We start from the raw sequence: 26,239 nt of genomic DNA on the forward strand, positions 1-26,239 counted from the left end.
ACATTGACACCTGTGCCCCCGCACATTGAGTCTGTACTGGTACCCCCTGTATCGGTACCCCCTGTATATAGCCTAGCTATTGTTATTTACAGCTGCTCTTTTATTATTTGTTTTTCTTATCTCTGACTTTCTTTTAGTTTTTTTCATAACTGGATTGTTGGTTAAGGGTTGTAAGTAAGCATTTCACTGCAAGGTTTACAGCTGTTGTATTCGGAGCATGTGACAAATAAAATTGGATTTGATGTTACATATTACCTCAATTACCTCGACTAACCTCTGCCCCCGCACATTGACTCTGTACTGGTACCCCCTGTATATAGCCTTCACATTGACTCTGTACCGTAACCCCTGTATATAGTCTCCACATTGACTCTGTACTGGTACCCCCTGTATATAGCCTCCACATTGACTCTGTACCGGTACCCCCTGTATATAGCCTCCACATTGACTCTGTACTGGTACCCCCTGTATATAGCCTCCACATTGACTCTGTACTGGTACCCCCTGTATATAGCCTCCACATTGACTCTGTACCGGTAACCCCTGTATATAGTCTCCACATTGACTCTGTACCGGTAACCCCTGTATATAGTCTCCACATTGACTCTGTACCGGTAACCCCTGTATATAGCCTCCACATTGACTCTGTACCGGTAACACCCTGTATATAGCCTCCACATTGACTCTGTACCGGTAACCCCTGTATATAGTCTCCACATTGACTCTGTACCGGTAACCCCTGTATATAGTCTCCACATTGACTCTGTACCGGTAACCCCTGTATATAGTCTCCACATTGACTCTGTACCGGTAACCCCTGTATATAGCCTCCACATTGACTCTGTACCGTAACGCCCTGTATATAGCCTCCACATTGACTCTGTACTGTAACACCCTGTATATAGCCTCCACATTGACTCTGTACCGGTAACACCCTGTATATAGCCTCCACATTGACTCTGTACCGTAACGCCCTGTATATAGCCTCCACATTGACTCTGTACCGGTAACCCCTGTATATAGTCTCCACATTGACTCTGTACCGGTAACCCCTGTATATAGTCTCCACATTGACTCTGTACCGGTAACCCCTGTATATAGCCTCCACATTGACTCTGTACCGTAATACCCTGTATATAGCCTCCACATTGACTCTGTACTGTAACACCCTGTATATAGCTTCCACATTGACTCTGTACCGGTACCCCCTGTATATAGCCTCCACATTGACTCTGTACCGGTAACCCCTGTATATAACCTCCACATCGACTCTGTACCGGTACCCCCTGTATATAACCTCCACATCGACTCTGTACCAGTAACCCCTGTATATAGCCTCACTACTGTTATTTACAGCTGCTGTTTAATTATTTTTTGTTTTTATTTTTTTATTATCTACTTTTTACTTAACTGCTTTGTTGGTTAAGGGCTTCTACAGATGTTGTTTTCGGCACGTGACAAATAACATTTGATTACATTTGATTTTGAAGGTCAAATATAGGATATTATGCTACTATATAGGTTGAGCATCAAGGGGAGATGGTGTGTTCTTTTACCCCTATTTTGCACTCCTCTTGGAACTAAAGTAATGTTAGTTTCAACTTCTAGACAGAACAGATATGACAGTATTTTCAGAACTAAGTAAATGCAGCTGGAAAGAACTGGACTAAGCCCTGGATTCTGTTGCTGTGTAGTTAGGTGTCACAAGCACCTGCAAGTGATACACCACATTGAAATTGAACATGGAGCAACCTTAACAACCCCTAAAGTCCTGCCCTTTTTGAGATTTTGAGTTTTTACCTTTTTTACCTTTTCACATGCTTTCATTGCCTTTTCTTCCTTATCTCCTTTTTTTCTTGGAATCACTTGCTCATTTCAGCTTCCCCAGGACTGTCAGTGTTCCCGGTCCTGAGACACCCATCTCTGAAGCTGCAAACAGAGTTCTCTCCCTCTTTCTTAATCCCTACCCCCTCTGTATCTCTCCTGCCTGCTCCATCCTTCCCTCTCTCCACCTGACTGACGGCCTGTTCACCTTTGCAGACGGGAGCAGCGAGCGAGGGGAGAAGGACGCCAGTAAGATCACCACTTACCCCCCGGGGGCGGTGCTTTTCGACTGCGAGATGACAGCTGTGCAGGTCAGCTGCGGCCTCCACCATTCAGGTAGGTCCCCTGGCCACTTCCTGTCATTCACTTCTTGCTTCTTTGATCTCTTTTTCGGTTGTGTTTGATCTCAAGAGGAAGACTGTTTGTGTTGATGAGTGTCTTCTGGCCACATATCAAATAGCCACAGGTCATAAAGGTATTTCAATAGAAACAGTTCAAGGAATTGACCCTTCACTAAGCCCCGCCCCTATTGTTACTGTTGTTTCCGTGGTCAACATTTTCCCGGGAAGCTCAATTCCCCATTCAAACTATTTGAGAGAATTGTGTTTTGATACTCAATGAAATTAAACACAAACTAACCATTGCTAATGAGTCTTGGGCATGTTGTGGCAGACTTACAATTGCTTCACAGGAACTTGGTAAAATGAAGTTTGTAGTGTGGCTAGTGTTAGGTTCTAATTTTTCAGAGTAAATAACTCACGGAAGTTTAATTCTTCCCAAAGGGTCGACACAGCTGTATTCAGACCAAGACATGTTTCCACCACTACCAGTATATATACTCCACTTTAGACACCCCTCCTTCTCTCCACCACTACCAGTATATATACTCCACTTTAGACACCCCTCCTCCTCTCTACCACTACCAGTATATATACTCCACTTTAGACACCCCTCCTCCTCTCCACCACTACCAGTATATATACTCCACTTTAGACACCCCTCCTCCTCTCCACCACTACCAGTATATATACTCCACTTTAGATACCCCTCCTCCTCTCCACCACTACCAGTATATATACTCCACTTTAGACACCCCTCCTTCTCTCCACCACTACCAGTATATATACTCCACTTTAGACACCCCTCCTCCTCTCCACCACTACCAGTATATATACTCCACTTTAGACACCCCTCCTCCTCTCTACCACTACCAGTATATATACTCCACTTTAGACACCCCTCCTTCTCTCCACCACTACCAGTATATATACTCCACTTTAGATACCCCTCCTCCTCTCCACCACTACCAGTATATATACTCCACTTTAGATACCCCTCCTTCTCTCCACCACTACCAGTATATATACTCCACTTTAGATACCCCTCCTCCTCTCCACCACTACCAGTATATATACTCCACTTTAGATACCCCTCCTCCTCTCTACCACTACCAGTATATATACTCCACTTTAGATACCCCTCCTCCTCTCCACCACTACCAGTATATATACTCCACTTTAGACACCCCTCCTCCTGTCCACCACTACCAGTATATATACTCCACTTTAGACTCTCCACCACTACCAGTATATATACTCCACTTTAGACACCCCTCCTCCTCTCCACCACTACCAGTATATATACTCCACTTTAGACACCCCTCCTCCTCTCCACCACTACCAGTATATATACTCCACTTTAGACACCCCTCCTCCTCTCCACCACTACCAGTATATATACTCCACTTTAGACACCCCTCCTCCTCTCCACCACTACCAGTATATATACTCCACTTTAGACACCCCTCCTCCTCTCCACCACTACCAGTATATATACTCCACTTTAGACACCCCTCCTCCTCTCCACCACTACCAGTATATATACTCCACTTTAGATACCCCTCCTCCTGTCCACCACTACCAGTATATATACTCCACTTTAGATACCCCTCCTCCTGTCCACCACTACCAGTATATATACTCCACTTTAGATACCCCTCCTCCTCTCCACCACTACCACTATATATACTCCACTTTAGACACCCCTCCTCCTCTCCACCACTACCAGTATATATACTCCACTTTAGACACCCCTCCTCCTCTCCACCACTACCAGTATATATACTCCACTTTAGACACCCCTCCTCCTCTCCACCACTACCAGTATATATACTCCACTTTAGACACCCCTCCTCCTCTCCACCACTACCAGTATATATACTCCACTTTAGATACCCCTCCTCCTCTCCACCACTACCAGTATATATACTCCACTTTAGACACCCCTCCTCCTCTCCACCACTACCAGTATATATACTCCACTTTAGACACCCCTCCTTCTCTCCACCACTACCAGTATATATACTCCACTTTAGACACCCCTCCTCCTCTCCACCACTACCAGTATATATACTCCACTTTAGATACCCCTCCTTCTCTCCACCACTACCAGTATATATACTCCACTTTAGACTCTCCACCACTACCAGTATATATACTCCACTTTAGATACCCCTCCTCCTCTCCACCACTACCAGTATATATACTCCACTTTAGATACCCCTCCTCCTCTCCACCACTACCAGTATATATACTCCACTTTAGATACCCCTCCTCCTCTCTACCACTACCAGTATATATACTCCACTTTAGATACCCCTCCTCCTCTCCACCACTACCAGTATATATACTCCACTTTAGGCACCCCTCCTCCTCTCCACCACTACCAGTATATATACTCCACTTTAGACACCCCTCCTCCTCTCCACCACTACCAGTATATATACTCCACTTTAGACTCTCCACCACTACCAGTATATATACTCCACTTTAGATACCCCTCCTCCTCTCCACCACTACCACTATATATACTCCACTTTAGACACCCCTCCTCCTCTCCACCACTACCAGTATATATACTCCACTTTAGACACCCCTCCTCCTCTCCACCACTACCAGTATATATACTCCACTTTAGATACCCCTCCTTCTCTCCACCACTACCAGTATATATACTCCACTTTAGACACCCCTCCTCCTCTCCACCACTACCAGTATATATACTCCACTTTAGACACCCCTCCTTCTCTCCACCACTACCAGTATATATACTCCACTTTAGACACCCCTCCTCCTCTCTACCACTACCAGTATATATACTCCACTTTAGACACCCCTCCTCCTCTCCACCACTACCAGTATATATACTCCACTTTAGACACCCCTCCTTCTCTCCACCACTACCAGTATATATACTCCACTTTAGACACCCCTCCTCCTCTCCACCACTACCAGTATATATACTCCACTTTAGACTCTCCACCACTACCAGTATATATACTCCACTTTAGATACCCCTCCTCCTCTCTACCACTACCAGTATATATACTCCACTTTAGATACCCCTCCTCCTCTCCACCACTACCAGTATATATACTCCACTTTAGACACCCCTCCTCCTCTCCACCACTACCAGTATATATACTCCACTTTAGACACCCCTCCTCCTCTCCACCACTACCAGTATATATACTCCACTTTAGACACCCCTCCTCCTCTCCACCACTACCAGTATATATACTCCACTTTAGATACCCCTCCTCCTCTCTACCACTACCAGTATATATACTCCACTTTAGATACCCCTCCTCCTCTCCACCACTACCAGTATATATACTCCACTTTAGATACCCCTCCTCCTCTCCACCACTACCAGTATATATACTCCACTTTAGACACCCCTCCTCCTCTCCACCACTACCAGTATATATACTCCACTTTAGATACCCCTCCTCCTCTCCACCACTACCAGTATATATACTCCACTTTAGATACCCCTCCTCCTCTCTACCACTACCAGTATATATACTCCACTTTAGACACCCCTCCTCCTCTCTACCACTACCAGTATATATACTCCACTTTAGACACCCCTCCTTCTCTCCACCACTACCAGTATATATACTCCACTTTAGACACCCCTCCTTCTCTCCACCACTACCAGTATATATACTCCACTTTAGATACCCCTCCTCCTCTCCACCACTACCAGTATATATACTCCACTTTAGACACCCCTCCTTCTCTCCACCACTACCAGTATATATACTCCACTTTAGACACCCCTCCTCCTCTCCACCACTACCAGTATATATACTCCACTTTAGACTCTCCACCACTACCAGTATATATACTCCACTTTAGACTCTCCACCACTACCAGTATATATACTCCACTTTAGACACCCCTCCTCCTCTCCACCACTACCAGTATATATACTCCACTTTAGACACCCCTCCTCCTCTCTACCACTACCAGTATATATACTCCACTTTAGATACCCCTCCTCCTCTCCACCACTACCAGTATATATACTCCACTTTAGACACCCCTCCTCCTCTCCACCACTACCAGTATATATACTCCACTTTAGACACCCCTCCTCCTCTCCACCACTACCAGTATATATACTCCACTTTAGACACCCCTCCTCCTCTCCACCACTACCAGTATATATACTCCACTTTAGACACCCCTCCTCCTCTCCACCACTACCAGTATATATACTCCACTTTAGACACCCCTCCTCCTCTCCACCACTACCAGTATATATACTCCACTTTAGACACCCCTCCTCCTCTCCACCACTACCAGTATATATACTCCACTTTAGACACCCCTCCTCCTCTCTACCACTACCAGTATATATACTCCACTTTAGACACCCCTCCTTCTCTCCACCACTACCAGTATATATACTCCACTTTAGATACCCCTCCTCCTCTCCACCACTACCAGTATATATACTCCACTTTAGACACCCCTCCTCCTCTCCACCACTACCAGTATATATACTCCACTTTAGACACCCCTCCTTCTCTCCACCACTACCAGTATATATACTCCACTTTAGACACCCCTCCTCCTCTCCACCACTACCAGTATATATACTCCACTTTAGACACCCCTCCTTCTCTCCACCACTACCAGTATATATACTCCACTTTAGACACCCCTCCTCCTCTCCACCACTACCAGTATATATACTCCACTTTAGACACCCCTCCTCCTCTCCACCACTACCAGTATATATACTCCACTTTAGATACCCCTCCTCCTCTCCACCACTACCAGTATATATACTCCACTTTAGATACCCCTCCTCCTCTCCACCACTACCAGTATATATACTCCACTTTAGATACCCCTCCTCCTCTCTACCACTACCAGTATATATACTCCACTTTAGACACCCCTCCTCCTCTCCACCACTACCAGTATATATACTCCACTTTAGACACCCCTCCTCCTCTCCACCACTACCAGTATATATACTCCACTTTAGACACCCCTCCTCCTCTCCACCACTACCAGTGTATATATACTCCACTTTAGACACCCCTCCTCCTCTCTACCACTACCAGTATATATACTCCACTTTAGATACCCCTCCTCCTCTCCACCACTACCAGTATATATACTCCACTTTAGATACCCCTCCTCCTCTCTACCACTACCAGTATATATACTCCACTTTAGACACCCCTCCTCCTCTCCACCACTACCAGTATATATACTCCACTTTAGATACCCCTCCTCCTCTCTACCACTACCAGTATATATACTCCACTTTAGATACCCCTCCTCCTCTCTACCACTACCAGTATATATACTCCACTTTAGACACCCCTCCTCCTCTCCACCACTACCAGTATATATACTCCACTTTAGACACCCCTCCTTCTCTCCACCACTACCAGTATATATACTCCACTTTAGACTCTCCACCACTACCAGTATATATACTCCACTTTAGACACCCCTCCTCCTCTCCACCACTACCAGTATATATACTCCACTTTAGACACCCCTCCTCCTCTCCACCACTACCAGTATATATACTCCACTTTAGACTCTCCACCACTACCAGTATATATACTCCACTTTAGACTCTCCACCACTACCAGTATATATACTCCACTTTAGACTCTCCACCACTACCAGTATATATACTCCACTTTAGACAACCCTCCTCCTCTCCACCACTACCAGTATATATACTCTACTTTAGACACCCCTCCTTCTCTCCACCACTACCACTATATATACTCCACTTTAGACACCCCTCCTCCTCTCCACCACTACCAGTATATATACTCCACTTTAGACACCCCTCCTCCTCTCCACCACTACCAGTATATATACTCCACTTTAGACACCCCTCCTCCTCTCCACCACTACCAGTATATATACTCTACTTTAGACACCCCTCCTTCTCTCCACCACTACCACTATATATACTCCACTTTAGACACCCCTCCTCCTCTCCACCACTACCAGTATATATACTCCACTTTAGATACCCCTCCTCCTCTCCACCACTACCAGTATATATACTCCACTTTAGATACCCCTCCTCCTCTCCACCACTACCAGTATATATACTCCACTTTAGACACCCCTCCTCCTCTCCACCACTACCAGTATATATACTCCACTTTAGACACCCCTCCTCCTCTCCACCACTACCAGTATATATACTCCACTTTAGACACCCCTCCTCCTCTCCACCACTACCAGTATATATACTCCACTTTAGACTCTCCACCACTACCAGTATATATACTCCACTTTAGACTCTCCACCACTACCAGTATATATACTCCACTTTAGACACCCCTCCTTCTCTCCACCACTACCAGTATATATACTCCACTTTAGACTCTCCACCACTACCAGTATATATACTCCACTTTAGACTCTCCACCACTACCAGTATATATACTCCACTTTAGACACCCCTCCTTCTCTCCACCACTACCAGTATATATACTCCACTTTAGACTCTCCACCACTACCAGTATATATACTCCACTTTAGACTCTCCACCACTACCAGTATATATACTCCACTTTAGACACCCCTCCTTCTCTCCACCACTACCAGTATATATACTCCACTTTAGACTCTCCACCACTACCAGTATATATACTCCACTTTAGACTCTCCACCACTACCAGTATATATACTCCACTTTAGACACCCCTCCTCCTCTCCACCACTACCAGTATATATACTCCACTTTAGATACCCCTCCTCCTCTCCACCACTACCAGTATATATACTCCACTTTAGATACCCCTCCTCCTCTCCACCACTACCAGTATATATACTCCACTTTAGACACCCCTCCTCCTCTCTACCACTACCAGTATATATACTCCACTTTAGACACCCCTCCTCCTCTCTACCACTACCAGTATATATACTCCACTTTAGACTCTCCACCACTACCAGTATATATACTCCACTTTAGACTCTCCACCACTACCAGTATATATACTCCACTTTAGACACCCCTCCTTCTCTCCACCACTACCAGTATATATACTCCACTTTAGATACCCCTCCTCCTCTCCACCACTACCAGTGTATATATACTCCACTTTAGATACCCCTCCTCCTGTCCACCACTACCAGTATATATACTCCACTTTAGACACCCCTCCTCCTCTCCACCACTACCAGTATATATACTCCACTTTAGACACCCCTCCTCCTCTCCACCACTACCAGTATATATACTCCACTTTAGACACCCCTCCTTCTCTCCACCACTACCAGTATATATACTCCACTTTAGATACCCCTCCTCCTCTCCACCACTACCAGTATATATACTCCACTTTAGACACCCCTCCTCCTCTCCACCACTACCAGTATATATACTCCACTTTAGACTCTCCACCACTACCAGTATATATACTCCACTTTAGACTCTCCACCACTACCAGTATATATACTCCACTTTAGATACCCCTCCTCCTCTCCACCACTACCAGTATATATACTCCACTTTAGACACCCCTCCTCCTGTCCACCACTACCAGTATATATACTCCACTTTAGACACCCCTCCTCCTCTCCACCACTACCAGTATATATACTCCACTTTAGATACCCCTCCTCTCCACCACTACCAGTATATATACTCCACTTTAGACTCTCCACCACTACCAGTATATATACTCCACTTTAGACACCCCTCCTCCTCTCCACCACTACCAGTATATATACTCCACTTTAGATACCCCTCCTCCTCTCTACCACTACCAGTATATATACTCCACTTTAGATACCCCTCCTCCTCTCCACCACTACCAGTATATATACTCCACTTTAGACACCCCTCCTCCTCTCCACCACCACCAGTATATATACTCCACTTTAGACACCCCTCCTCCTCTCCACCACTACCAGTATATATACTCCACTTTAGACTCTCCACCACTACCAGTATATATACTCCACTTTAGACACCCCTCCTTCTCTCCACCACTACCAGTATATATACTCCACTTTAGACTCTCCACCACTACCAGTATATATACTCCACTTTAGACACCCCTCCTCCTCTCTACCACTACCAGTATATGTACTCCACTTTAGACTCTCCACCACTACCAGTATATATACTCCACTTTAGATACCCCTCCTCCTCTCCACCACTACCAGTATATATACTCCACTTTAGACACCCCTCCTCCTCTCCACCACTACCAGTATATATACTCCACTTTAGATACCCCTCCTCCTCTCCACCACTACCAGTATATATACTCCACTTTAGATACCCCTCCTCCTCTCCACCACTACCAGTATATATACTCCACTTTAGACACCCCTCCTCCTCTCCACCACTACCAGTATATATACTCCACTTTAGACACCCCTCCTTCTCTCCACCACTACCAGTATATATACTCCACTTTAGACACCCCTCCTCCTCTCTACCACTACCAGTATATATACTCCACTTTAGATACCCCTCCTCCTCTCCACCACTACCAGTATATATACTCCACTTTAGACACCCCTCCTCCTCTCTACCACTACCAGTATATATACTCCACTTTAGATACCCCTCCTTCTCTCCACCACTACCAGTATATATACTCCACTTTAGACACCCCTCCTCCTCTCTACCACTACCAGTATATATACTCCACTTTAGATACCCCTCCTCCTCTCTACCACTACCAGTATATATACTCCACTTTAGACTCTCCACCACTACCAGTATATATACTCCACTTTAGACACCCCTCCTCCTCTCCACCACTACCAGTATATATACTCCACTTTAGACACCCCTCCTCCTCTCCACCACTACCAGTATATATACTCCACTTTAGACACCCCTCCTCCTCTCCACCACTACCAGTATATATACTCCACTTTAGATACCCCTCCTCCTCTCTACCACTACCAGTATATATACTCCACTTTAGATACCCCTCCTCCTCTCCACCACTACCAGTATATATACTCCACTTTAGACACCCCTCCTTCTCTCCACCACTACCAGTATATATACTCCACTTTAGACACCCCTCCTCCTCTCCACCACTACCAGTATATATACTCCACTTTAGACACCCCTCCTCCTCTCCACCACCACCAGTATATATACTCCACTTTAGACACCCCTCCTCCTCTCCACCACCACCAGTATATATACTCCACTTTAGACACCCCTCCTCCTCTCCACCACTACCAGTATATATACTCCACTTTAGACACCCCTCCTCCTCTCCACCGCTACCAGTATATATACTCCACTTTAGACACCCCTCCTCCTCTCCACCACTACCAGTATATATACTCCACTTTAGACACCCCTCCTCCTCTCCACCACTACCAGTATATATACTCCACTTTAGACACCCCTCCTCCTCTCCACCACTACCAGTATATATACTCCACTTTAGATACCCCTCCTCCTGTCCACCACTACCAGTATATATACTCCACTTTAGACACCCCTCCTCCTCTCCACCACTACCAGTATATATACTCCACTTTAGACTCTCCACCACTACCAGTATATATACTCCACTTTAGACTCTCCACCACTACCAGTATATATACTCCACTTTAGACTCTCCACCACTACCAGTATATATACTCTACTTTAGACACCCCTCCTTCTCTCCACCACTACCACTATATATACTCCACTTTAGACACCCCTCCTCCTCTCCACCACTACCAGTATATATACTCCACTTTAGACACCCCTCCTCCTCTCCACCACTACCAGTATATATACTCCACTTTAGACACCCCTCCTCCTCTCCACCACTACCAGTATATATACTCTACTTTAGACACCCCTCCTTCTCTCCACCACTACCACTATATATACTCCACTTTAGACACCCCTCCTCCTCTCCACCACTACCAGTATATATACTCCACTTTAGATACCCCTCCTCCTCTCCACCACTACCAGTATATATACTCCACTTTAGATACCCCTCCTCCTCTCCACCACTACCAGTATATATACTCCACTTTAGACACCCCTCCTCCTCTCCACCACTACCAGTATATATACTCCACTTTAGACACCCCTCCTCCTCTCCACCACTACCAGTATATATACTCCACTTTAGACACCCCTCCTCCTCTCCACCACTACCAGTATATATACTCCACTTTAGACTCTCCACCACTACCAGTATATATACTCCACTTTAGACTCTCCACCACTACCAGTATATATACTCCACTTTAGACACCCCTCCTTCTCTCCACCACTACCAGTATATATACTCCACTTTAGACTCTCCACCACTACCAGTATATATACTCCACTTTAGACTCTCCACCACTACCAGTATATATACTCCACTTTAGACACCCCTCCTTCTCTCCACCACTACCAGTATATATACTCCACTTTAGACTCTCCACCACTACCAGTATATATACTCCACTTTAGACTCTCCACCACTACCAGTATATATACTCCACTTTAGACACCCCTCCTTCTCTCCACCACTACCAGTATATATACTCCACTTTAGACTCTCCACCACTACCAGTATATATACTCCACTTTAGACTCTCCACCACTACCAGTATATATACTCCACTTTAGACACCCCTCCTCCTCTCCACCACTACCAGTATATATACTCCACTTTAGATACCCCTCCTCCTCTCCACCACTACCAGTATATATACTCCACTTTAGATACCCCTCCTCCTCTCCACCACTACCAGTATATATACTCCACTTTAGACACCCCTCCTCCTCTCTACCACTACCAGTATATATACTCCACTTTAGACACCCCTCCTCCTCTCTACCACTACCAGTATATATACTCCACTTTAGACTCTCCACCACTACCAGTATATATACTCCACTTTAGACTCTCCACCACTACCAGTATATATACTCCACTTTAGACACCCCTCCTTCTCTCCACCACTACCAGTATATATACTCCACTTTAGATACCCCTCCTCCTCTCCACCACTACCAGTGTATATATACTCCACTTTAGATACCCCTCCTCCTGTCCACCACTACCAGTATATATACTCCACTTTAGACACCCCTCCTCCTCTCCACCACTACCAGTATATATACTCCACTTTAGACACCCCTCCTCCTCTCCACCACTACCAGTATATATACTCCACTTTAGACACCCCTCCTTCTCTCCACCACTACCAGTATATATACTCCACTTTAGATACCCCTCCTCCTCTCCACCACTACCAGTATATATACTCCACTTTAGACACCCCTCCTCCTCTCCACCACTACCAGTATATATACTCCACTTTAGACTCTCCACCACTACCAGTATATATACTCCACTTTAGACTCTCCACCACTACCAGTATATATACTCCACTTTAGATACCCCTCCTCCTCTCCACCACTACCAGTATATATACTCCACTTTAGACACCCCTCCTCCTGTCCACCACTACCAGTATATATACTCCACTTTAGACACCCCTCCTCCTCTCCACCACTACCAGTATATATACTCCACTTTAGATACCCCTCCTCTCCACCACTACCAGTATATATACTCCACTTTAGACTCTCCACCACTACCAGTATATATACTCCACTTTAGACACCCCTCCTCCTCTCCACCACTACCAGTATATATACTCCACTTTAGATACCCCTCCTCCTCTCTACCACTACCAGTATATATACTCCACTTTAGATACCCCTCCTCCTCTCCACCACTACCAGTATATATACTCCACTTTAGACACCCCTCCTCCTCTCCACCACCACCAGTATATATACTCCACTTTAGACACCCCTCCTCCTCTCCACCACTACCAGTATATATACTCCACTTTAGACTCTCCACCACTACCAGTATATATACTCCACTTTAGACACCCCTCCTTCTCTCCACCACTACCAGTATATATACTCCACTTTAGACTCTCCACCACTACCAGTATATATACTCCACTTTAGACACCCCTCCTCCTCTCTACCACTACCAGTATATGTACTCCACTTTAGACTCTCCACCACTACCAGTATATATACTCCACTTTAGATACCCCTCCTCCTCTCCACCACTACCAGTATATATACTCCACTTTAGACACCCCTCCTCCTCTCCACCACTACCAGTATATATACTCCACTTTAGATACCCCTCCTCCTCTCCACCACTACCAGTATATATACTCCACTTTAGATACCCCTCCTCCTCTCCACCACTACCAGTATATATACTCCACTTTAGACACCCCTCCTCCTCTCCACCACTACCTGTATATATACTCCACTTTAGACACCCCTCCTTCTCTCCACCACTACCAGTATATATACTCCACTTTAGACACCCCTCCTCCTCTCTACCACTACCAGTATATATACTCCACTTTAGATACCCCTCCTCCTCTCCACCACTACCAGTATATATACTCCACTTTAGACACCCCTCCTCCTCTCTACCACTACCAGTATATATACTCCACTTTAGATACCCCTCCTTCTCTCCACCACTACCAGTATATATACTCCACTTTAGACACCCCTCCTCCTCTCTACCACTACCAGTATATATACTCCACTTTAGATACCCCTCCTCCTCTCTACCACTACCAGTATATATACTCCACTTTAGACTCTCCACCACTACCAGTATATATACTCCACTTTAGACACCCCTCCTCCTCTCCACCACTACCAGTATATATACTCCACTTTAGACACCCCTCCTCCTCTCCACCACTACCAGTATATATACTCCACTTTAGACACCCCTCCTCCTCTCCACCACTACCAGTATATATACTCCACTTTAGATACCCCTCCTCCTCTCTACCACTACCAGTATATATACTCCACTTTAGATACCCCTCCTCCTCTCCACCACTACCAGTATATATACTCCACTTTAGACACCCCTCCTTCTCTCCACCACTACCAGTATATATACTCCACTTTAGACACCCCTCCTCCTCTCCACCACTACCAGTATATATACTCCACTTTAGACACCCCTCCTCCTCTCCACCACCACCAGTATATATACTCCACTTTAGACACCCCTCCTCCTCTCCACCACTACCAGTATATATACTCCACTTTAGACACCCCTCCTCCTCTCCACCACTACCAGTATATATACTCCACTTTAGACACCCCTCCTCCTCTCCACCACTACCAGTATATATACTCCACTTTAGACACCCCTCCTCCTCTCCACCACTACCAGTATATATACTCCACTTTAGACACCCCTCCTCCTCTCCACCACTACCAGTATATATACTCCACTTTAGATACCCCTCCTCCTGTCCACCACTACCAGTATATATACTCCACTTTAGACACCCCTCCTCCTCTCCACCACTACCAGTATATATACTCCACTTTAGACACCCCTCCTCCTCTCTACCACTACCAGTATATATACTCCACTTTAGACACCCCTCCTCCTCTCCACCACTACCAGTATATATACTCCACTTTAGATACCCCTCCTCCTCTCCACCACTACCAGTATATATACTCCACTTTAGACTCTCCACCACTACCAGTATATATACTCCACTTTAGACACCCCTCCTCCTCTCCACCACTACCAGTATATATACTCCACTTTAGACTCTCCACCACTACCAGTATATATACTCCACTTTAGACTCTCCACCACTACCAGTATATATACTCCACTTTAGACACCCCTCCTCCTCTCCACCACTACCAGTATATATACTCCACTTTAGACACCCCTCCTTCTCTCCACCACTACCAGTATATATACTCCACTTTAGACTCTCCACCACTACCAGTATATATACTCCACTTTAGACACCCCTCCTCCTCTCCACCACTACCAGTATATATACTCCACTTTAGACACCCCTCCTCCTCTCCACCACTACCAGTATATATACTCCACTTTAGACACCCCTCCTTCTCTCCACCACTACCAGTATATATACTCCACTTTAGACTCTCCACCACTACCAGTATATATACTCCACTTTAGACTCTCCACCACTACCAGTATATATACTCCACTTTAGACTCTCCACCACTACCAGTATATATACTCCACTTTAGACTCTCCACCACTACCAGTATATATACTCCACTTTAGATACCCCTCCTTCTCTCCACCACTACCAGTATATATACTCCACTTTAGACACCCCTCCTCCTCTCCACCACTACCAGTGTATATATACTCCACTTTAGATACCCCTCCTCCTCTCCACCACTACCAGTATATATACTCCACTTTAGACACCCCTCCTCCTCTCCACCACTACCAGTGTATATATACTCCACTTTAGATACCCCTCCTCCTCTCCACCACTACCAGTATATATACTCCACTTTAGACACCCCTCCTCCTCTCCACCACTACCAGTATATATACTCCACTTTAGACTCTCCACCACTACCAGTATATATACTCCACTTTAGACTCTCCACCACTACCAGTATATATACTCCACTTTAGACACCCCTCCTCCTCTCCACCACTACCAGTATATATACTCCACTTTAGACTCTCCACCACTACCAGTATATATACTCCACTTTAGACTCTCCACCACTACCAGTATATATACTCCACTTTAGACACCCCTCCTCCTCTCCACCACTACCAGTATATATACTCCACTTTAGACACCCCTCCTTCTCTCCACCACTACCAGTATATATACTCCACTTTAGACTCTCCACCACTACCAGTATATATACTCCACTTTAGACACCCCTCCTCCTCTCTACCACTACCAGTATATGTACTCCACTTTAGACTCTCCACCACTACCAGTATATATACTCCACTTTAGACACCCCTCCTCCTCTCCACCACTACCAGTATATATACTCCACTTTAGACACCCCTCCTCCTCTCCACCACTACCAGTATATATACTCCACTTTAGACACCCCTCCTTCTCTCCACCACTACCAGTATATATACTCCACTTTAGACACCCCTCCTCCTCTCCACCACTACCAGTATATATACTCCACTTTAGACTCTCCACCACTACCAGTATATATACTCCACTTTAGACTCTCCACCACTACCAGTATATATACTCCACTTTAGACTCTCCACCACTACCAGTATATATACTCCACTTTAGATACCCCTCCTTCTCTCCACCACTACCAGTATATATACTCCACTTTAGACACCCCTCCTCCTCTCCACCACTACCAGTGTATATATACTCCACTTTAGATACCCCTCCTCCTCTCCACCACTACCAGTATATATACTCCACTTTAGACACCCCTCCTCCTCTCCACCACTACCAGTATATATACTCCACTTTAGACACCCCTCCTCCTCTCCACCACTACCAGTATATATACTCCACTTTAGACTCTCCACCACTACCAGTATATATACTCCACTTTAGACACCCCTCCTCCTCTCCACCACCACCAGTATATGTACTCCACTTTAGACACCCCTCCTCCTCTCCACCACTACCAGTATATATACTCCACTTTAGACACCCCTCCTCCTCTCCACCACTACCAGTATATATACTCCACTTTAGACACCCCTCCTCCTCTGCACCACTACCAGTATATATACTCCACTTTAGACACCCCTCCTCCTCTCCACCACTACCAGTATATATACTCCACTTTAGACACCCCTCCTCCTCTCCACCACTACCAGTATATATACTCCACTTTAGACACCCCTCCTCCTCTCCACCACTACCAGTATATATACTCCACTTTAGATACCCCTCCTCCTCTCCACCACTACCAGTATATATACTCCACTTTAGACTCTCCACCACTACCAGTATATATACTCCACTTTAGATACCCCTCCTCCTCTCCACCACTACCAGTATATATACTCCACTTTAGACACCCCTCCTCCTCTCCACCACTACCAGTATATATACTCCACTTTAGATACCCCTCCTCCTCTCCACCACTACCAGTATATATACTCCACTTTAGACACCCCTCCTCCTCTCTACCACTACCAGTATATATACTCCACTTTAGACACCCCTCCTCCTCTCCACCACTACCAGTATATATACTCCACTTTAGACACCCCTCCTCCTCTCCACCACTACCAGTGTATATATACTCCACTTTAGATACCCCTCCTCCTCTCCACCACTACCAGTATATATACTCCACTTTAGACACCCCTCCTCCTCTCCACCACTACCAGTATATATACTCCACTTTAGACACCCCTCCTCCTCTCCACCACTACCAGTATATATACTCCACTTTAGACACCCCTCCTCCTCTCCACCACTACCAGTATATATACTCCACTTTAGACACCCCTCCTCCTCTCTACCACTACCAGTATATATACTCCACTTTAGACACCCCTCCTCCTCTCCACCACTACCAGTATATATACTCCACTTTAGACACCCCTCCTCCTCTCCACCACTACCAGTATATATACTCCACTTTAGACACCCCTCCTCCTCTCCACCACTACCAGTATATATACTCCACTTTAGACACCCCTCCTTCTCTCCACCACTACCAGTATATATACTCCACTTTAGACACCCCTCCTCCTCTCCACCACTACCAGTATATATACTCCACTTTAGACACCCCTCCTCCTCTCCACCACTACCAGTATATATACTCCACTTTAGATACCCCTCCTCCTGTCCACCACTACCAGTATATATACTCCACTTTAGACTCTGCACCACTACCAGTATATATACTCCACTTTAGACACCCCTCCTCCTCTCCACCACTACCAGTATATATACTCCACTTTAGACACCCCTCCTCCTCTCCACCACTACCAGTATATATACTCCACTTTAGACTCTCCACCACTACCAGTATATATACTCCACTTTAGACACCCCTCCTCCTCTCCACCACCACCAGTATATGTACTCCACTTTAGACACCCCTCCTCCTGTCCACCACTACCAGTATATATACTCCACTTTAGATACCCCTCCTCCTGTCCACCACTACCAGTATATATACTCCACTTTAGATACCCCTCCTCCTCTCCACCACTACCAGTATATATACTCCACTTTAGATACCCCTCCTCCTCTCCACCACTACCAGTATATATACTCCACTTTAGATACCCCTCCTCCTCTCCACCACTACCAGTATATATACTCCACTTTAGATACCCCTCCTCCTCTCCACCACTACCAGTATATATACTCCACTTTAGACACCCCTCCTCCTCTCCACCACTACCAGTATATATACTCCACTTTAGATACCCCTCCTCCTCTCCACCACTACCAGTGTATATATACTCCACTTTAGATACCCCTCCTCCTGTCCACCACTACCAGTATATATACTCCACTTTAGACACCCCTCCTCCTCTCCACCACTACCAGTATATATACTCCACTTTAGACACCCCTCCTCCTCTCCACCACTACCAGTATATATACTCCACTTTAGACTCTCCACCACTACCAGTATATATACTCCACTTTAGACTCTCCACCACTACCAGTATATATACTCCACTTTAGATACCCCTCCTCCTGTCCACCACTACCAGTATATATACTCCACTTTAGACACCCCTCCTCCTCTCCACCACTACCAGTATATATACTCCACTTTAGATACCCCTCCTTCTCTCCACCACTACCAGTATATATACTCCACTTTAGATACCCCTCCTCCTCTCCACCACTACCAGTATATATACTCCACTTTAGACACCCCTCCTCCTCTCCACCACTACCAGTATATATACTCCACTTTAGACACCCCTCCTCCTCTCCACCACTACCAGTATATATACTCCACTTTAGACACCCCTCCTCCTCTCCACCACTACCAGTATATATACTCCACTTTAGACACCCCTCCTCCTCTCCACCACTACCAGTATATATACTCCACTTTAGACACCCCTCCTCCTCTCCACCACTACCAGTATATATACTCCACTTTAGATACCCCTCCTCCTGTCCACCACCACCAGTACATATACTCCACTTTAGACACCCCTCCTCCTCTCCACCACTACCAGTATATATACTCCACTTTAGATACCCCTCCTCCTCTCCACCACTACCAGTATATATACTCCACTTTAGACACCCCTCCTCCTCTCCACGACTACCAGTATATATACTCCACTTTAGACACCCCTCCTCCTCTCCACCACTACCAGTATATATACTCCACTTTAGACACCCCTCCTCCTCTCTACCACTACCAGTATATATACTCCACTTTAGACACCCCTCCTCCTCTCTACCACTACCAGTATATATACTCCACTTTAGATACCCCTCCTTCTCTCCACCACTACCAGTATATATACTCCACTTTAGACACCCCTCCTCCTCTCCACCACTACCAGTATATATACTCCACTTTAGACACCCCTCCTCCTCTCCACCACTACCAGTATATATACTCCACTTTAGATACCCCTCCTCCTCTCCACCACTACCAGTATATATACTCCACTTTAGACACCCCTCCTCCTCTCCACCACTACCAGTATATATACTCCACTTTAGATACCCCTCCTCCTCTCTACCACTACCAGTATATATACTCCACTTTAGACACCCCTCCTCCTCTCCACCACTACCAGTATATATACTCCACTTTAGATACCCCTCCTCCTCTCTACCACTACCAGTATATATACTCCACTTTAGACTCTCCACCACTACCAGTATATATACTCCACTTTAGACACCCCTCCTCCTCTCCACCACTACCAGTATATATACTCCACTTTAGACACCCCTCCTCCTCTCCACCACTACCAGTATATATACTCCACTTTAGATACCCCTCCTTCTCTCCACCACTACCAGTATATATACTCCACTTTAGATACCCCTCCTCCTCTCTACCACTACCAGTATATATACTCCACTTTAGATACCCCTCCTCCTCTCCACCACTACCAGTATATATACTCCACTTTAGACACCCCTCCTCCTGTCCACCACTACCAGTATATATACTCCACTTTAGATACCCCTCCTCCTGTCCACCACTACCAGTATATATACTCCACTTTAGATACCCCTCCTCCTCTCTACCACTACCAGTATATATACTCCACTTTAGATACCCCTCCTCCTCTCCACCACTACCAGTATATATACTCCACTTTAGACACCCCTCCTCCTCTCTACCACTACCAGTATATATACTCCACTTTAGACTCTCCACCACTACCAGTATATATACTCCACTTTAGACACCCCTCCTCCTCTCCACCACTACCAGTATATATACTCCACTTTAGATACCCCTCCTCCTCTCCACCACTACCAGTATATATACTCCACTTTAGACACCCCTCCTCCTCTCCACCACTACCAGTATATATACTCCACTTTAGACACCCCTCCTCCTCTCTACCACTACCAGTATATATACTCCACTTTAGACACCCCTCCTCCTCTCCACCACTACCAGTATATATACTCCACTTTAGACACCCCTCCTTCTCTCCACCACTACCAGTATATATACTCCACTTTAGACTCTCCACCACTACCAGTATATATACTCCACTTTAGACTCTCCACCACTACCAGTATATATACTCCACTTTAGACTCTCCACCACTACCAGTATATATACTCCACTTTAGACTCTCCACCACTACCAGTATATATACTCCACTTTAGACTCTCCACCACTACCAGTATTTATACTCCACTTTAGACTCTCCTCCACTACCAGTATATATACTCCACTTTAGACTCTCCACCACTACCAGTATACATACTCCACTTTAGATACCCCTCCTCCTGTCCACCACTACCAGTATATATACTCCACTTTAGACACCCCTCCTCCTCTCCACCACTACCAGTATATATACTCCACTTTAGATCCCCCTCCTTCTCTCCACCACTACCAGTATATATACTCCACTTTGGACACCCCTCCTCCTCTCTACCACTACCAGTATATATACTCCACTTTAGATACCCCTCCTTCTCTCCACCACTACCAGTATATATACTCCACTTTAGACACCCCTCCTCCTCTCTACCACTACCAGTATATATACTCCACTTTAGATACCCCTCCTCCTCTCCACCACTACCAGTATATATACTCCACTTTAGACACCCCTCCTCCTCTCTACCACTACCAGTATATATACTCCACTTTAGATACCCCTCCTTCTCTCCACCACTACCAGTATATATACTCCACTTTAGACACCCCTCCTCCTCTCCACCACTACCAGTATATATACTCCACTTTAGACACCCCTCCTCCTCTCCACCACTACCAGTATATATACTCCACTTTAGATACCCCTCCTCCTCTCCACCACTACCAGTATATATACTCCACTTTAGACACCCCTCCTCCTCTCTACCACTACCAGTATATATACTCCACTTTAGATACCCCTCCTTCTCTCCACCACTACCAGTATATATACTCCACTTTAGACACCCCTCCTCCTCTCCACCACTACCAGTATATATACTCCACTTTAGACACCCCTCCTCCTCTCCACCACTACCAGTATATATACTCCACTTTAGACACCCCTCCTCCTCTCCACCACTACCAGTATATATACTCCACTTTAGATACCCCTCCTCCTCTCCACCACTACCAGTATATATACTCCACTTTAGACACCCCTCCTCCTCTCCACCACTACCAGTATATATACTCCACTTTAGACACCCCTCCTCCTCTCCACCACTACCAGTATATATACTCCACTTTAGATACCCCTTCTCCTCTCTACCACTACCAGTATATATACTCCACTTTAGATACCCCTCCTCCTCTCCACCACTACCAGTATATATACTCCACTTTAGATACCCCTCCTCCTCTCTACCACTACCAGTATATATACTCCACTTTAGACACCCCTCCTCCTCTCCACCACTACCAGTATATATACTCCACTTTAGATACCCCTTCTCCTCTCTACCACTACCAGTATTTATACTCCACTTTAGATACCCCTCCTCCTCTCCACCACTACCAGTATATATACTCCACTTTAGACACCCCTCCTCCTCTCCACCACTACCAGTATATATACTCCACTTTAGATACCCCTCCTCCTCTCCACCACTACCAGTATATATACTCCACTTTAGATACCCCTCCTCTCCACCACTACCAGTATATATACTCCACTTTAGACTCTCCACCACTACCAGTATATATACTCCACTTTAGACACCCCTCCTCCTCTCCACCACTACCAGTATATATACTCCACTTTAGACACCCCTCCTCCTCTCCACCACTACCAGTATATATACTCCACTTTAGACACCCCTCCTCCTCTCCACCACTACCAGTATATATACTCCACTTTAGATACCCCTCCTCCTCTCCACCACTACCAGTATATATACTCCACTTTAGACACCCCTCCTCCTCTCCACCACTACCAGTATATATACTCCACTTTAGACACCCCTCCTCCTCTCCACCACTACCAGTATATATACTCCACTTTAGACACCCCTCCTCCTCTCCACCACTACCAGTATATATACTCCACTTTAGATACCCCTCCTCCTCTCCACCACTACCAGTATATATACTCCACTTTAGACTCTCCACCACTACCAGTATATATACTCCACTTTAGACACCTCTCCTCCTCTCCACCACTACCAGTATATATACTCCACTTTAGACACCCCTCCTCCTCTCCACCACTACCAGTATATATACTCCACTTTAGACTCTCCACCACTACCAGTATATATACTCCACTTTAGACTCTCCACCACTACCAGTATATATACTCCACTTTAGACACCCCTCCTTCTCTCCACCACTACCAGTATATATACTCCACTTTAGACTCTCCACCACTACCAGTATATATACTCCACTTTAGACTCTCCACCACTACCAGTATATATACTCCACTTTAGACACCCCTCCTCCTCTCCACCACTACCAGTATATATACTCCACTTTAGACACCCCTCCTCCTCTCCACCACTACCAGTATATATACTCCACTTTAGACACCCCTCCTCCTCTCCACCACTACCAGTATATATACTCCACTTTAGACACCCCTCCTTCTCTCCACCACTACCAGTATATATACTCCACTTTAGACACCCCTCCTCCTCTCCACCACTACCAGTATATATACTCCACTTTAGACACCCCTCCTCCTCTCCACCACTACCAGTATATATACTCCACTTTAGATACCCCTCCTCCTCTCCACCACTACCAGTATATATACTCCACTTTAGACACCCCTCCTCCTCTCCACCACTACCAGTATATATACTCCACTTTAGACTCTCCACCACTACCAGTATATATACTCCACTTTAGACACCCCTCCTCCTCTCCACCGCTACCAGTATATATACTCCACTTTAGATACCCCTCCTTCTCTCCACCACTACCAGTATATATACTCCACTTTAGACTCTCCACCACTACCAGTATATATACTCCACTTTAGACACCCCTCCTCCTGTCCACCACTACCAGTATATATACTCCACTTTAGACACCCCTCCTCCTCTCCACCACTACCAGTATATATACTCCACTTTAGATACCCCTCCTTCTCTCCACCACTACCAGTATATATACTCCACTTTAGACTCTCCACCACTACCAGTATATATACTCCACTTTAGATACCCCTCCTCCTCTCCACCACTACCAGTATATATACTCCACTTTAGACACCCCTCCTCCTCTCTACCACTACCAGTATATATACTCCACTTTAGACACCCCTCCTCCTGTCCACCACTACCAGTATATATACTCCACTTTAGACACCCCTCCTCCTCTCCACCACTACCAGTATATATACTCCACTTTAGACACCCCTCCTCCTCTCCACCACTACCAGTATATATACTCCACTTTAGACACCCCTCCTCCTCTCCACCACTACCAGTATATATACTCCACTTTAGACACCCCTCCTTCTCTCCACCACTACCAGTATATATACTCCACTTTAGACACCCCTCCTCCTCTCCACCACTACCAGTATATATACTCCACTTTAGACACCCCTCCTCCTCTCCACCACTACCAGTATATATACTCCACTTTAGACACCCCTCCTCCTCTCCACCACTACCAGTATATATACTCCACTTTAGACACCCCTCCTCCTCTCCACCACTACCAGTATATATACTCCACTTTAGACACCCCTCCTCCTCTCTACCACTACCAGTATATGTACTCCACTTTAGACTCTCCACCACTACCAGTATATATACTCCACTTTAGACACCTCTCCTCCTCTCCACCACTACCAGTATATATACTCCACTTTAGACACCCCTCCTCCTCTCTACCACTACCAGTATATGTACTCCACTTTAGACTCTCCACCACTACCAGTATATATACTCCACTTTAGACACCCCTCCTCCTCTCCACGACTACCAGTATATATACTCCACTTTAGACACCCCTCCTTCTCTCCACCACTACCAGTATATATACTCCACTTTAGATACCCCTCCTCCTCTCCACCACTACCAGTATATATACTCCACTTTAGACACCCCTCCTCCTCTCCACCACTACCAGTATATATACTCCACTTTAGACTCTCCACCACTACCAGTATATATACTCCACTTTAGATACCCCTCCTCCTCTCCACCACTACCAGTATATATACTCCACTTTAGACACCCCTCCTCCTCTCTACCACTACCAGTATATATACTCCACTTTAGACACCCCTCCTTCTCTCCACCACTACCAGTATATATACTCCACTTTAGACACCCCTCCTCCTCTCCACCACTACCAGTATATATACTCCACTTTAGATACCCCTCCTCCTCTCCACCACTACCAGTATATATACTCCACTTTAGACACCCCTCCTCCTCTCCACCACTACCAGTATATATACTCCACTTTAGACACCCCTCCTTCTCTCCACCACTACCAGTATATATACTCCACTTTAGACACCCCTCCTCCTCTCCACCACTACCAGTATATATACTCCACTTTAGACACCCCTCCTCCTCTCTACCACTACCAGTATATATACTCCACTTTAGATACCCCTCCTCCTCTCTACCACTACCAGTAT

General features: G+C 45.6%; 1 protein-coding gene across 20 annotated transcripts in view; it reads left to right on the plus strand.

Moving 5' to 3' along the window:
* The window catches only part of mycbp2 (MYC binding protein 2), a 316,135-nt gene that overhangs the window by 132,698 nt on the left and 157,198 nt on the right, over positions 1-26,239 (plus strand). For all 20 annotated transcript variants that reach the window (XM_090215106.1, XM_090215110.1, XM_090215108.1 and 17 more), the window contains exon 18: positions 2,041-2,160. In XM_090215106.1, coding sequence (XP_090071232.1) covers positions 2,041-2,160 — 120 coding nt within the window. The remainder of the gene's footprint in view (positions 1-2,040; positions 2,161-26,239) is intronic.

The sequence above is a fragment of the Oncorhynchus mykiss genome, chromosome 22 (assembly GCF_057628025.1).
Source record: "Oncorhynchus mykiss isolate SJ-2025 chromosome 22, ASM5762802v1, whole genome shotgun sequence".
In the NCBI taxonomy this organism is placed as follows: Eukaryota; Metazoa; Chordata; class Actinopteri; order Salmoniformes; family Salmonidae; genus Oncorhynchus; species Oncorhynchus mykiss.